The 16,185-nt window shown below is 34.8% G+C and overlaps 2 protein-coding genes across 4 annotated transcripts; one reads left to right on the top strand and one right to left on the bottom strand.

Annotated features, from left to right (window-relative positions):
* Window positions 1-1,173: 1,173 nt before the first annotated feature.
* LOC113508442 (cytochrome P450 4g15) lies at window positions 1,174-11,122 on the top strand. 3 transcript variants are annotated; one of them, XM_026891497.1, is made up of 9 exons: window positions 1,174-1,269; window positions 4,948-5,177; window positions 5,296-5,499; window positions 6,189-6,368; window positions 9,245-9,441; window positions 9,677-9,955; window positions 10,043-10,280; window positions 10,367-10,552; window positions 10,637-10,812. In XM_026891497.1, exons 2-9 carry the CDS (start codon window positions 4,967-4,969, stop codon window positions 10,810-10,812), a joined length of 1,671 nt encoding a protein of 556 aa, XP_026747298.1. In that variant the 5' UTR covers window positions 1,174-1,269; window positions 4,948-4,966. The 3 variants fall into 3 exon arrangements, with proteins under 3 accessions (XP_026747298.1, XP_026747299.1, XP_026747300.1); XM_026891498.1 differs by lacking the exon at window positions 1,174-1,269 and adding an exon at window positions 1,286-1,362; XM_026891499.1 differs by lacking the exon at window positions 1,174-1,269 and having other exon boundaries at window positions 4,967-5,177; window positions 10,637-11,122.
* Window positions 11,123-11,187: 65 nt separating this feature from the next.
* On the bottom strand, window positions 11,188-15,079 carry LOC113508443. Its single transcript, XM_026891500.1, has 10 exons — window positions 14,799-15,079; window positions 14,444-14,655; window positions 14,050-14,241; window positions 13,839-13,906; window positions 13,457-13,631; window positions 13,182-13,359; window positions 12,683-12,878; window positions 12,347-12,512; window positions 11,648-11,828; window positions 11,188-11,397 (listed from the first exon to the last, which is right to left on the bottom strand). Exons 1-10 carry the CDS (start codon window positions 14,933-14,935, stop codon window positions 11,250-11,252), a joined length of 1,653 nt encoding a protein of 550 aa, XP_026747301.1. The 5' UTR covers window positions 14,936-15,079; the 3' UTR covers window positions 11,188-11,249.
* Between the last annotated feature and the right edge of the window lie 1,106 nt (window positions 15,080-16,185).

Here is a 16,185-nt window from a genome sequence, read left to right as displayed (position 1 = left end):
ATTAACGAGAGCCGAATTGCTTTGTTTCCTTGTTTTCAATGTCATCGATCTAATTACATCAATTATTTCGACTCTATTTACTTATACATTCTATAAATAAATATTTGACGATTATTAACAAGCTAAGGTTTAAATTACTCGTGAGCGTTAAGCAATGAACTCATAATAGGTATTTTAATTTTCCACAATGAATTGCATAAAGTAGTTAAACTGTTAAGCGATGCTAATCAAAGTTTTAGGTATTGTTAACGATTGTACTACATAATACATATCTAGTAGACAAACATGTTTTGTCAAATACACTGCCTAAAACAATTACAAAGTTTTAATTTTGGTATTAATGTTTTCAAAAGTATATCGTCACAAATTTTTCACGAATCTTGCGTTTGCAATAGACTGATTTATGTGGTTAAATAAAGATAGTTTAAAGGAAACGTTAAATCCGCAGGTTTGATTCCCCACCAAGGCTTAATATTTTCATTCACTTTACTTTATTGAGTTTTATATCGGTATCTTGTCAATGTTAATACTAGAATTATAAAGAACTAGAAATTATAACTACGATTAATTAAAAAAACGAATTACATCATACCATTTCATAGTAAACAAAGCGTCAGTGCGGGAAATCCTAGGCAGATAATCAATTTGATTGGTATTTGTTAAGGACACAATTTAAATCCTACTATGTTACGCGCCACGTGAAAACTAAGATATATATTGCGTTGTAATTGCAACGTAGAGTCTAGCTTTATAAAAGGCATCTAGATGCATTGGGCCCACGGATTAGCAAGGACATGAAACAGGCAATTACCAACATTAATTCTATACACAGTTTGAACTTCAAAATTATCCACAGATGTTTTGGTTTCCTACAGAAATCACTGCTCACACTTTAAATTTCAAGGAAATGTTTTTGAAAGTTAAATATTTTGTAAAAGTATTCCTACATTATGCACAATAACTCACATAATTGTTCAGATATAAATCCCCGAAGACATTTGTCAAATTATACAAATTTACATAATGAAAATCGTTTTCGATTTTTTTTTATATAATTTGTACATTTTAACTGAATTTTTCAAGTTTATTTGCATAATAAAGTTTGCTATAAGTATCAGCAGCGCTGTCGAAGTTTGACGTCACGCGCTTGTATATAGAGAGTTGCGCAGGAGTTTCATAGATAGTCAGTGGTGAGACACGTTAAGTGTCGTTCGGGGATAGGACCATTGTTCGTGTCTACCCCGCTAGTGGGAGGTGATCCTATCAGAGGTAGGGAGCCATTTTATTATTTTGATCTAGTGAATATTTCTTGGAAGTTAGTTTTTGTTTTATCAAGGATCAAAACGAATCCCGTTCCCTGAAGTAAGTAGATATTTTTTGGATTTTTTTTTTTATATTTCATTCCCGTCGACTCAAAATATAATGGAGTCAAAATATAATGTTGGAATTTTTCATATGTGAATTTACCTGACAGAAATTAATAGTCTTAAAGATATGTGGCTTTTTTGTGCCGTGGTTCCTGTAAAAAATATAGCGTGATTATTTTAAAGAAAAGTGAAAAATATAATTAAATCAAAAAAATGCAGAAACTGTAAACCCTTACTTGTTGCCCAAACTTTTGTTTTTAAAATGATCCCAGTAACTTTTACCCCCTGTTCTGGAACATAATTTAAAATAACGTATATACTAGAACTATACAATTGCATCAATTGTTTCGAATTGTAAGTGCCCCTTCAACTATCAAATTCAATCATACAATTATCACAACGCCTCTCAAGTAACATCGGTACACCTCTATTTAATATAAAACCCGATCAATCTTCAATCAACATTAAAATGCAAAGGCCCTGCATATATTAGGACTTATTTGCTGAATAAACACTGACATTCAACAATCGTGTATATTTAGCATTAATTATATTAACAATCACGTCACGGTAATATTGTAGAGGCGAAAGTTTATGAGTGGCTATATATGTCTGTGTGTTTGTTTTGTCCTCACTCTTAAACGGCTGGACCGATTTTGATGAAATTGAACTAGAGATAGCTGATAGTATGGATAAAAATGAGCTCGTTTGCAGTAAAAATCGATGTTATGTCGAGTGAAGCCGTGGATAGAAGGTAGTAGTTATAATTAAATTATATCAAGGTTGTAGAATCTAGTGACGAATTTCGCTTGCTTAGGCATTTACCGACATTACCAAGGTTTTAATCTGTTATGCTTGTTCATTGATTCGGATCACGTCTGTCTTTTGTTTTGCTTAGTGTATGTAGGCGTGTGTTAAAATGTTCGCTAGCTAGACTATCCTTGTTCGAGAGATGTTTTGTAGGCCGAAGGTCATATCTCTTGGGATTTCGTTTTAAACAATTTAGAAATATAAATTTTCTTTGTACCCAAAGGGTGGAAACAGATCTCCATTACTGAAGCTCGACTGTTAGTGTGATAGTGATGGATAGATATTTGAATTTCCGCAGATTATGTATTTGTAAAAAATAGATTAACGATATGATCAAAGGTTTGTTTTTTTTCAAGCTTTCTGAACGGAACCTTTAGTATAATAATTTAGTATAATTTATTGCATGAAAGAAAATATAAAACAAAACAAATGGAAAGTTTTAAAATAATTCGATTTAAAATGTTAATTTTTGTTTTTGTCTTAAGTTTCTTTGCAACCACACCTATAGTGTGAGTTTAATTTAGCAGTCGGCGGAAGGCCCCAAATTCATTTCAAGAGTATTATCGACACGAAAAGACTAACATAATAAAATTCGTGTTATTACCGTAGTTACAATACAGTGTGAGTAGACAAGAGTCATTAAACATATTATTTCATATATAATGGCAATTTACACACACATTTATTGCCTATTCTTAGTTTTACTGCCTTTAATTAATATCCAGAATATCCATAATTCATCAGTTAATCAAAACACGTTTTCTATTCAACAAATTATAAATATTTAAAAGACAATACGTATTAGTTTAAACAAACACTTATCTATTTGTTTAATAAACTATTTGTTGAGTTTAAATTTATAATTATTTTTAGGCTTCCGTACCAAAAGGGTAAAAACGGATGAACGACTGCTCGTCTGTCTTTCACCAGGTTTTATGAATCGGGATAAAGTTGTACAGTTGAAATTTTCACAGAAAATATATGTAAGGACGAATATTTGATGGGTGACCAAATTGTTTGCAAATTGAGATTTCTCGAACCTATTTGTCCGGAACCTTAGCGTCGCGAGACCGACTCGCACTTTACCGGGTTTTTTATTTTTACCTGTAGTCAAGCACGTCTTTGAATCGCAAGTGGATTCGCATTTTAAAACAAATGAATTTATAATTACCTATTTGTTTAACAAGTAGTTTAGTACCTTCACCAAACGTGGCTTACAAATGTCGAATCGTATTTTTAATATTTATAAACAATTATAATTGATTGTGTCTTGTTTTATTAGCGGTTTGAATGCAATTTAAATAGATTCGTAATCGTTATACATTCATATTAAATAGTGTGCTGTGTAGGGCTTTGAATAATTAAACTTCGATTGCTTTATGAATATGATGCAATAAATATAATTTGTGCACAAATAGGCCAACTAATAATATACTAGAAAAAAAAACCACGTTCTTATTAAATAGCCATACTTTCCTCAACTTCCTTTCAAATTAAAGGATTTCTCAAAAAAGTTTTTATTCACTATCATTATGACATTTATTTTTGTTTTTAATTATATCCTTTCAATTAGAGGTACCTTAGAACTTGAGACCGAAATGCGAATCCATCAAAAGAGATCCTTCCACCAATTCATTGTTTTCGTTGTGGGAGCGAGACAGCGCACACGTCGTAGAGCAGCATCTCTTTCACTACCACCTTCAAAAACGCAATTGTCCATTTCAAATACACATAAAAACATACCGCATAAAACCTCTTCCCTTTTGAAATAGGATGTAAAAAGACCTTCCCTACAAATTTGAATCAGCTGATTTTATACGACCAGTGCCTATTAAATGTTGTATAAGTTAGTTATAAAATAAATTCTTGTCTACATGCGCTTACGCAAGCCTTATGGAAAAGTTTTCGAGATCGTAACTTTACTGGAACTGATTATTATATTCTAGACTTCTAAAGAATCACGTTCGAGAATAAGTGATAAACGAGAGATAGATAAATTTTAATCAGATGATGATAAATAATTATCGCTTTACCATTGAATATTTAATCTAAAATATTTTTTTTGAAAAGTAACCCTGAAATTCTGTAAAACAATTTTTCACAAATTATTTTCGTTAACATTGCTTTTCCGGAATCTTAAATTAGTATCGCGATTATCTCATATTGAATTCCTGTTTACCTCTGCACTTACTTACATAACTTGAAACTATACACCAACTGGTTATGAAGGGTATAGTACTTACGACATTTAAACTCAAAGGCCGCTTTGCAAATAAGTCCCTTGGATAATACAGAAGAATCAATCAAATACGTTTTGTCTAACTTTACAACTCGTTACGAAGTTGTAATATCTTTTCTTCTTTTTGTCTCTCTTATTCATAAATTATATTTTTTCTTTCGAATTTCAACTGACCTCAAAACTTTTTGAATATTTTATAATGACAGAAGCCGACTTGGTTTGCGAAAAATGTTATAAAAATAGGCAATCTTAGGAGTGAGATCCAAACAAATATACAAAGTCTTTGAACAGGAATCTACATATATTGGGATTTGAATGAACTAGTCTTCGTCTAAATGCCACAAAAAAATCTCAGTATTACCATCCCACTATCCTTATAATTTTACTTCTGCACTTCTGGAAAGAATTGGGATGGCTGGATTGACAGCCTCCTAAAGCCACCTGACGCACAATGGGCCGACTTGGAGCCTACGTGCGAAAAAGGGAGCCTGACCAGTAACACACAATACTTAATTATTTTCTCTTCTAAAGGTAAAAAAATCATCCGAACATGAGCTACGCAGCTGCAGAGAGCGTGGTGCCCACCAGCACGTGGGCTGCCACCAACCTGTTCTATGTACTCCTGGTACCAGCCCTGATCCTCTGGTACGCGTACTGGCGTATGTCCAGGCGGCATATGTATGAACTCGCAGCCAAGTTACACGGACCACCTGGCTTGCCTCTCCTTGGAAATGCTCTGGAATTCACTGGTGGATCTCATGGTAAGTACCTTTGATTCCATCGACGTGTGTATACAAAAACATAAAGTCATACCTTTTTTTATCAATAGTCTCCGGGATCCCAAACGTAAATGCATTTTTTTTCTCCTTATCTCAACAGATATCTTCAGAAATATCATCGAGAAGAGCATTCCTTACGACGGTGAATCTGTCGTCAAGATCTGGATTGGACCTCGTCTCCTGGTGTTCCTGTACGACCCTCGAGATGTAGAGCTGATCCTCAGCAGCCACGTCCACATTGATAAGGCTGAAGAATACAGATTCTTTGAGCCCTGGCTCGGAAATGGACTTTTGATCAGTACAGGTAAATATCCCAAAGTAAGACACAATTTTTTGGGACCAATACAGTATTTCGAACGTCAAACAGATAAACAAAACAAAAAAGGTTTCAACAGTAAACAAATTTACCAATAATTTTAACATTCCTTCTAGAAGTAAAATAAGTTCCACAGTAAGTTTCGAAAGATTCGAATGACTGCGTATTTAAATACAAATATGGTATCTACTTGAGATAGACGTCGCATTCATCATAGAATGCAACAAAGAACTCCACTTAGCCATAAACTACTCGAGAAATTAAGTACTACCGTATAAAGAAGCATCTTAGGTAGCTTCATACAATCAGAGATTATTTTATGTGCGGTTACTGATCTTCGATATTATAAGTGATTTAATCTGTGAAGTTTGTTTGCGAGTGTTTATGGATTCTAAGATATATTGGACAATAAATCTTATAGGTTAATCCACGATTTGCCATGGTGTTGTTTTATAAATGTAATCGAGTTTTTTGTGTAAAGTAAAGAGTAAAAATTTTCGTGATCTCGTCAACTGGAAGGCCACTCTTAATCTCTGGTTCAAGTGCAGTCATCACTGAGAAATAGAACTCAAACTATATATTGCGACGATTACTCATCTGCTTTCAGAATAGAGGACGCCATGACCAATGTTGGGTTTGGTACAGAATATTCTCATTTTCAATCGCTTTGTTACCAGGTCAGAAATGGAGGTCTCACCGAAAACTGATTGCCCCGACCTTCCACTTGAATGTTCTGAAGAGTTTCATCGATCTGTTCAACGCTAACTCCAGAGCTGTCGTGTCTAAACTGAAGAAGGAGGCTGGAGAGTTCGATTGTCATGACTACATGAGCGAATGCACTGTGGAAATTTTACTTGGTAAGTTTTTCAAGAATTTATTATTATTTTCATTTTCTTTTTCGCTTACGCGGGCTGGTTCCATGACGGCCAGAATAGAGAATCGTGGAAGGCTTTGGGGGAGGACTTTGCCCAGCAGTGGGACACAGTGGGCTAGATAAAACGTTTTTCAAATATAATTTACTTTAATGTAAATTAATAATTTTTTAGTCAATTTAAAGTTACACACTAATAAATTTAGAGCAGTAGAGGAATCATGGCAAATAAAATAAAGTCACACTAACGAACTTATGAATGTTTTCAATTTCTGCTAATTTAATCATTAATTAAGCATTTCAACCTTAAAAGTAGGTTCACATAACGTCCAAATGACGTCTTATGATAAATAAAAATATCTTAAGTAATTATGTCTCACAAAGCTGCAAAAACATTTAATTATTGTGTGCCTACTTGAATAATAAATGATGATAAATCAAATAAAAAAGTTGAGTAAAAATAAAAAAAATGACAGTAAATATATTCATAAATATTTATAACAACCCTATTGTATTCAAAGAGCGTTAACCTCATTGAAAACATCTGTTAAAAAATACAAATGTAACTTTTCTTCAATATGATAATCACTGAACTTTGCACTTAATTGTATTAAAAAAAGTAAATTTTATCCCATACCCAGCTACTGCTCGACATAGTGAAACAAATTAAAGAAATACAAAAATATTTAGCTAGACAAAGAACAGACGAAAACCTCTCCAGGTTTTGAAGAAGAAGGGCATATGCCCAGCAGTGGGATTTAAAACAAGCTATACATAAAAAAATAATGTTGCATATTAATCGATGTTCACCAAGCACATTCAGTATTATCTTCCTTATATTCTTTGTTCAAGATAAGAGGTTTTGCTACTACTGCAAGATCTTATCTAACAGCTGACACACAGTTTTAGAAGTGTATTTCTTAAATACGTGCAGATAGACATGCACGGACTCATTCAGTTCTATTTACCAATGGTTAACGCGTGCTTTGAATAAAACAACACTAGAATTATTTAATTACAAGATCTTACCTCAAGTATTACCGTTGATATATAATATAATGGTTAGTTTGTGTGTCTTTGACTTTCACTCATCAATCACTCGCTTAACTGTTTTTATTTACAAGAGTAAGCACTAATCAATCAGTTGACAACCTTAATTAATCCAATATATTAATTACGTTTAACTTAGCCGTGAACTTGTATTGATTTAATTTATTACACTTCCTATGTAAGAAGTCAAAAGAGGTCATTTATTTTAATTAAATAGACAATAGGTTCAAAACGACTCAGGGATACGCTGATTATTATCATAGTAACATTTAATGGAAAATACCCTGAAACTTGATTGAATGCTTTATAAGTGGAAATGGTCTTAAATCTCAAGGTGTTTACACAAAAATAAAGCAGGATAAAAAGCAATTTGTATGTAATGTCACGTAGGCGAGCAGTCCGGTGACAACACGGCGGCCCTCACATGGCGATAGACTGTGTTCTTGAAGCAAATGTCCCGAGAACCTATTAGTGTTTGCGAAATATACAGAGATTACCTTCGAGGCGATTCAACTTGCACTATCTACTTACGATTATATTCCTTTTAACAGATTACTTATAACCGCATACTATATGGATAGATCGATGAGTTAGTCTTTCTCACAAACGCTGTCAGTATGTCAAACTCGTTGGATTCATATCAGATAAAACCTCAAGAACAACCTCAATCAAGAACTAAAACCATATGAGTAGAACCACAACAGACAGCTAACATTCATAACTTGTGATGTATAGATAGTTTCGTCTCCAACATCAATTTATAACATATTGCATGATCGCATATTGCGGTTTAAAAAGTAATTTTGTGCATATACTACATAGGTTTTCAAACAACGCAAATCTGCGCTGATCACGTACAACGTAAAATCTTATTGCGTGTCATAATAATGGTTATTAGAAGGAAGTTGATATAAAGTATAATACTAAAGTATACTAAGACAGTGTAGGTTGTACCTGTAGTGTTATGGTGGCAATTATGTTGTTTGCTTGCCTTATCTTGCTCAGAATGCGGCCTAAACTTATGGCATATTAATTGTTACTAGTTTATCCTTAAGCAAAACCTCGGAAGTAGCAGGAACTCCTTTGCGTGATACATTCCTAATTATTTTAACCTTACGCACGCAAGAAAATGTTACTTTGGGTATCGTGAGAATTGGTTAATTAGTCATTTTCGAATAGCATGTTTAATGTATGCAATTAGTGTAACGCATACTATACTTAAAATAAAACTAACATACATTTGCTTAAAGGTACACAACGCAATACTAAATTATAGTGACCGACTGACTAAGTCCCCCTACCGATTGCATTGTATTTCTGCATACCTCGACAGAGTCCAATTGATATCAAAAATTGGTTCGGTCATTATATCATAGAGCCGAATTCTGTGTAGCTAGTGTTAGTGGAAGTATGATTGAATCATTGGTACGTGCGTGGTACCACTGGGTACTGATTCATAAAGGCACGTAGTACTACTAGAGTCAAGTTTGGCGACCCCCCACGTGCTCACGTGCTAATGGCCAATATTCGCCATTCCCGGCCGCAATCGTTACGCTCCTTTATTGCTATCCTTGTTGCACAATTGTTTAGAATTCAATAGAGGTCAAGAACTCTTTCTTTTTAATGGACTAAGATAATGTGTTTCCTGTCGATTTTAAATCACACGACATTAAGATTCCTTTTCTAGTTTGGTGTGGTATGAGTAATACAAGTTTGCGCAAGAGTCGTATTATGGCCAGACATCGAATGTGATCTAAATTTTGATTAGTTTTTATTTGACATTAATGTAATATTTCTCATCTTATGTTCTAGAAACGGCGATGGGTGTCAGCAAGTCGACGCAAGACCAAAGTGGATTTGAATACGCTATGGCAGTAATGAAGATGTGTGACATCCTCCATTTGAGACACACTAAGATCTGGCTCAGACCCGACCTCCTTTTCAACTTTACTGACTACGCCAAGAAACAAACTAAACTCCTTGACATCATCCACGGACTTACCAAGAAGGTAAATAATTAATATTTATAATTCAGTGAATTATACAACTTTCAAAGTAATACGATTTAATATACGCACTTGCTCTGTACTTGATGACCTATTGAACGATACCGAGAAATAGAAATCGATGCGACGATTAAGGGAACAGAGTAATCTTGCATTGAAATGAATCGCCCATAAATTTTAATTTATAGAACTGAACTTGTACTGATATGTAATGATATTTATCTCAAACAATTTCAAGGTTATCCGAAGGAAGAAGGAAGAATTCAAATCCGGCAAGAGGCCCACAATCTTGAGTGACTACACGAACCCTACTGAAGAGACAGGGAAGACCACTTCTGTCGAAGGACTTTCCTTTGGCCAGTCGGCAGGACTCAAGGACGATTTGGATGTCGATGACGCAGATGTCGGTCAGAAAAAACGTCTTGCTTTCCTTGACCTGCTCCTCGAGAGTTCACAAAGCGGTGTTGTTATTTCCGACGAGGAAATTAAAGAACAAGTTGACACTATTATGTTTGAGGTAAATATAAAACACATTAGTAAAACACCGCATTTGATCTTGTTCGTTGAATATAAAGTGACCAATTAAATATTACATTGTATTCAGGGTCACGACACAACTGCGGCTGGAAGCAGCTTCTTCTTGTCCATGATGGGTATTCACCAGGACATTCAAGACAAGGTTATTGATGAACTCGACAAGATATTCGGAGACTCGGACCGCCCCGCAACGTTCCAGGACACTCTGGAAATGAAATACCTGGAACGTTGTCTCATGGAGACCCTTAGATTGTACCCTCCTGTACCCATCATCGCACGTCAACTTAAACAAGATATTACCCTTCGTAAGTACTGCCCTTAAATTATTTTACTGTTAGAAAATAGTCCCAGAGTTATCTTTCAAGAAATGACATTGCATTTTGTTTTGCAGCTTCATGTGGTAAACAAGTGCCAGCGGGTACCACCGTAGTCGTGGCGACCTACAAGTTGCACCGTCGCCCTGATGTATACCCCAACGCCAACAAGTTTGATCCCGACAACTTCCTCCCTGAAAAATCTGCCAACCGCCATTACTACGCGTTCGTTCCATTCTCCGCTGGACCCAGGAGTTGCGTAGGTAAGTGGAATAATGTGCTTAAATAATAACGCCAGAATGAGGTCATGAGAACAGCTCGCTTTACTCTATCTTTATCTGTTCAAGGTCGCAAATACGCCATGCTGAAACTGAAGATTATTCTATCTACAATTCTGAGAAATTTCCGTGTCCACTCCGACATCAAGGAGAGTGATTTCAAACTGCAAGCTGACATCATTCTGAAGCGTGCGGAAGGTTTCAAGGTTCGACTGACGCCGCGCAACAAAACCAAAGCATGCTGAATAGTGCATTCCTAAATTTAATTATTATGTAAATATGGACGCATGGTTCTCGCATTTTTGTTGTTAATACTGTGTAGATAGCACGGAGTTAAGATATTTTATTATAATTGTCAAGAAAGATGATATATCGGTGGCAGACCTTTTACCCATGGGTAGGTGTAAATGACGGCGGTGTAATACTGCATGTTTTGCTCAATAATATTTAACTATGCAGTTAGATTCTAAGTTCTTTGTAAATAGATATTAAATTAAATTTCCTTCGTATGTTGTACGTTGAATGTGATGAACTAATAAACATTTTAATGAATAATTATCTTTATTTTATTTTAAGTAATACTAACAATAATAGAAGATAATATTATGACCTCTAAATATAAATAAAATGGTAATTTAATAATTCTAATAAATGTTTGAAATGAAATAAGTTTAGTTTAATGTTAGGTATGTTGGGATAATTTTGAATCACGGAGGAAGCTGCTGTGAAGCTTTCGAATATCTTGAATGGTAGTTGTTCTACCGAGTGCCTCGTTGGACAGTTCCCAGTGAGATATCTTATTGTCTGTCCCCTTGCACTCCAGTTGGATCCTGAAACAAAACATAAAAGGACTCCAGTATTATGAAGTTTAATCCTTGTTCACATGCACATACACCTAGACTCAGGACAAGCATGAATCACGCAAATACTTGTCCTACTTGGGGATCGTACCGGCGATTCGTTGCGCTCTTTTGGTTTGGCGTGGTGACTAACCACTGGGCTATCCAGATACACATATATTTAACTTGGAAAGTGTTTAATTATATATTTACAGTAATTAATTGTGAGGTAGGTACATACCATAAAACGTCAAGAGGAGTACGTTTGTGAATGGGGCACAAGCATGGCAGGAAGTCGTGGTGTTGCCTCTTAACCCACCAGCGCGCGTGACATAACTTCCATTCAATAGTTTTCATTTTAGCTACAGTACATGTTCCCGCTTCTCTCAAGAGATTAAAGTAAGAACCCATCAGTTCTTGACCTAAAACCAGTATTAAACGTATAAGTTTATTTTTATTTAGCATTTTCCTTGAACGCATTCAATCATCCTCATCAACCTAGTTTTTTCTCAACTATTTTGCAGTCAGCTTCCAGCCTAACCGCATGCAGTTAAGTAGCAGTGTTTGACAAGGAGCAACTGCATATCTGCCCTTCTCAACCCAGTTACCTAGGCAACACACGATACGCCTTAGTAAGATTGTTTGTCAGACTTTCAATATTCTATCTAACTGTTACGACTATCAAAAATGTATTTAAATAAGAAACACGAAAGAATTATTTATGGACCGAAGTTTAAATTGTGATCGATCAGTAGCCACAAGCTCCTCTATATTTAAACACCCTATCATTTGAAGTCACAATACTATATTGTATAATGTTGGCATTTTTACTCATAACACAATGTCTTTAAATAGGTTAGAAGGTTGAATCTGCAAAAAGCCATTTAATACATACTGGTAAAATACTTATGCTACAGAATAAGGATAATGCATTGTTTACCAGCAGATATAGCAGTCATAAGTCTAGACTGTTCCGCTTCCTCTTCATACATCAGTTTATCAGATCCAAAGTATATAGTATCAATTTCTGGATCCGTGCTATTCCTGCCATCCTTACCCTCTTTAGTTTCTTGGGCATCTAAACTTTCTATATTAGTGGCTTGCATCTAAAATATGAATCAATATTTGTAAAATATATTATTATAACTATAAACTTGTTTTTTTTTTTAACACAACACAGTGTACACCTTAATGGTGACAAGAAAGTGTAAATTTAATAGCGTCAAAGAAAAATTAAAGAAAAGCAAAGCAAGAGAAAACAGAGTTATTTCCTTACAGATTGAAAACGGAAGCCCATAAAACAAAGGAAAGCTTCAGCGAGGTGTTGCGTGCCAAGTTCGGGTCGTTCTCTTCGGAGATGTAGTTCGCCCAGCAAATGTAAGGCTCTGCCGAGCTGTCTTCTCAAGCCATGTTCCATTGCCATCGCACCCATCTCTGTCAGAAGTTTGGCCGCAGTCTCATGTTCACCCAATCTGCGAATGAATGATACATAACCATGAACCCTTCAAAATGTGTTTTGTACAACTTTAGTGTATAGAGACGGGATTGTTCAAAAAAGTAGAGAAAAACGGGGTTTTTTACTTACTCTTTTGGTTTTAAGTTAAGAATACATTATTTTGACCTTAAGAATATTTTTGGGAACATTAAGGACCTTGATTACAGATTTCTTATTTTATAACATTTTTGCGTAACTGTACTCGGGCATATTTTATTGAGAATGCCAGCAGGCTAGTGAATGCGAGTCCTTGTTAGTAAAACATCGATCAAGGTCTTACCGTTGCATAACAGCTGCTAGATGCATTCTAGTTTCGCAAAGCCCTTCCACGTTTTGAGCTCTCTCGTGTATTTTGAATGCTCTCTCAAATGTTTTCTGTGCATTGTTTAAATTGTTCATAATTAATTGACATATCCCAATTTCTACTATCGCTTCTGCGGTTTTAGCTGTTTCACCGGCTGGAAAGAGACATATTATCATTAATTAACGATCTAAGAATACTAATTTCATATGTTTTAGTGCAATGTCGGTTCTTAAATATTAGATTGTATGTACCATCCTTGGCCCTCCTTTCTGCCAACCGAGCCAGTCGTTCGGCTTTAGGTGTGTCCACTTTGCGAATCGCTCTGGCTTTATTGAGGAGCACCCTATGTAGCTGTATGGCAGTAGCTCCAAATACAGTATCAGGTGGAACATCTTCCCCCTCCTCAGACTCATATAACGGCCACTCCTGCATTAACAACAATGAGATTGCAAAACATATCGTATCATTGCATTCTAATACTGCAGTAGGATTAGACAAAAATAAAAATGAAATACTTACTTAATAGTTATTGTTAAATTTCGTGACAGACTAAAGACACCAGTAAATTAAAACGTCTGATCTACCGCTTAGCTCGTTCGTTTCAAAATAACTAACTTAAAATCTATTTCATACCTTTCCGATCGCCGAATCTCTGACCTCTGTCAAAATAAGAAAGGGTTCCTCTGGATCTGCTCCTGGAACTGAAATACATAATATTTTATTCACAATTATGCGACATAGTGTAAAACAAAACAAAAAACATTTTTATTTCAACAAGCATATTTCAATGTTGGAGTAAAATTCGAATATATACTATTTATTTTCACCTGTTCAAAATACTCACATTTATCGAGCAAGAATTTTGCAAATTGGTATTTACAGCAACCCTTTAAACGACCACCATCAATCAGGTATTGGCTCGATACGGCAATGGCCGCCTGAAAGAACTTTTCAGCCAACCACAGAATACCTTTTTCTCGATCAGCGTAATAAAGTGCCAGCTTGAGTAAATACATACATTCTTTTTTAGGCTCGTCTGCAATAATAAATAAATTTTTATATCAAGTACCTACAGAATTAGTGTAAGTGTTCAGATTTATTTGTACAGACAATTTAAAATTGTATGAGAAATATTTCTACCCTGAACTTTTCTACTAAGGATTGGTGCCATCTGCACTTATTTGCTTCATGTTTCAGCTCAAATCAAATAAAACTTGGTTAGTGAAGACTTCACCTACTTCTATCACGACTTTTTTCAGCGTACTGTAGAATCTCGCAAATGTATTCCAAATAATCTTCGCGCTTTCTTAGATCCACAACAATGCCGATATCGTCTTCATTAACTAGCTGCACGTTATCATAAATAAGATCCTGAAGATATGCTGAGGATTCAGAATAACCAGCTTCTTTCATCTCTAGAATGAGACATTCGTGTAGAGGAAATTTGCGCCTAGAAAACAGTTGAACAATTATTACGTCTGCATCCTACTTGCAAAGACATTTTGGGGTGAACACGTTTTTTATGGTGTATTCTCAGGTAAGTTAGAATGTATAACTTTTAAATAATTGTATGTTTTGATATAATCATTATACCTTCGTATACCATTAGCATCGAGAACGTCTAAAGTAAAGATAAGTTTGCTTCGGAAATTCTCCAAACTGTTTTTGGTAATACAAGCCATCAGTTTGGGCAGCTGCCGTTTTTTTGGTAAAAAGTTTTCCTTGGACATCCTGATTTTTGATTTCGCAAAATATCTTATATACAAAAAATATTTAAAATTTTATGATTGATTCATAATATATAACTTTCGATTGATTAAAATACATCATAGCCGTCAGAAATGACAAATCATTATTCAGTGTTTATTTCTTAATGTGAATTTGACAGGCGTTTTACTTTTAATTTTGTAAGGAACAGATTTAAATTTTCATTCCAATGTTTATTAAACAAATAAAGTAGATACTTGAAGTGTGATAATAACTTGTAAAATACTAGGTGGCTGTCCACGAAAATAAGGATTTGGGCCGACGCGCCGCGCCAACTTAAATCAATTGGTGCTGGTTTTTTGTAAATCAAATGTAAGCCAACCTCCCATCGGACTCAATGCATATTATATAAAATTTTCTGTTTCTGGGATTAAGTATTAGCCATTCCTTATCAAAAAAAGCAAGAATCTGATAACCTAGATCGGTACATTATAAATAAAAATAAAAAAAACAAACCAATCTATTTTGAAGTCGGTTTTAAATAAAAATGACCATAAACGATAAACGGAAAAATATTTCATTTATGTACTATTTTTACACTTTTGATTTGGGAGGGACATATATAATACGATACAATAATAAAAGGCCTTGTTAGCTTTTATGACTACCCTTGTTACGATTTATGGTAAATATATCGTAGGCTCGACCGTATTGTTACCTGAGAAAAGGTATGAGAAGTGAGGACATAATTGATTCAGTTGTTTGATGTTTGGCCTAAAGGTACCATTTGAACTATATTATTAGTTGTTTTTTTTATATTGTACATCATTGCAGGAATATAACTTACATATCTCATCGTTGGTTTTTCGTCCAAATAATTAGATGTGTGATAAGACACGGGTAGTGATCATCATAAAAGAGAGATAGAGATGCTCGGATGTTTTAATCGACTACCTAATCTAGAGCGGATTTAGTAGAAATTTTACCGCAAAAAAACTATTGACAATAAAGGAGAATTAGCGCTTTTTAGTATTCCGTACTCAAAAAGGCAGTAAAAGTGTGTGTCCGTACGTGTGTCACCCCGCTGCACCTTATTAACCGTGATAACCAGAAAGTTGAAACTCATATAGTATATGTTCAAATAATAAAGATACCATTCAAGGCAAAATGTTACCACAGCCATAGATATTATAGCTGACCTATTTTTTTTTTTTTTTTTTCATTCGCCTATTTGTAAGTAACCCTCAGTGTTTCAAGACCTACTTGAACAGCT

This window comes from Trichoplusia ni, chromosome 2 (assembly GCF_003590095.1).
Source record: "Trichoplusia ni isolate ovarian cell line Hi5 chromosome 2, tn1, whole genome shotgun sequence".
Classification (NCBI taxonomy): Eukaryota; Metazoa; Arthropoda; class Insecta; order Lepidoptera; family Noctuidae; genus Trichoplusia; species Trichoplusia ni.
The sequence above is the reverse complement of the archived record's forward strand: the minus strand, read 5'-3'. Positions and strand labels throughout refer to the sequence as shown.

Coding starts and splice junctions, on each gene's coding strand:
- LOC113508443 (XM_026891500.1), bottom strand. CDS start 14,935: ATGTCCAAGGAAAACTTTTTACCAAAAAAACGGCAGCTGCCCAAACTG. Junction 13,907..14,049: donor AAAATTCTTGCTCGATAAAT/GTGAGTATTTTG, acceptor TATGTATTTCAG/TTCCAGGAGCAGATCCAGAG. Junction 13,632..13,838: donor GAGATTCGGCGATCGGAAAG/GTATGAAATAGA, acceptor TTGTTAATGCAG/GAGTGGCCGTTATATGAGTC.
- LOC113508442 (XM_026891499.1), top strand. CDS start 4,967: ATGAGCTACGCAGCTGCAGAGAGCGTGGTGCCCACCAGCACGTGGGCT. Junction 5,178..5,295: donor ATTCACTGGTGGATCTCATG/GTAAGTACCTTT, acceptor TTATCTCAACAG/ATATCTTCAGAAATATCATC. Junction 9,956..10,042: donor TTGACACTATTATGTTTGAG/GTAAATATAAAA, acceptor CATTGTATTCAG/GGTCACGACACAACTGCGGC.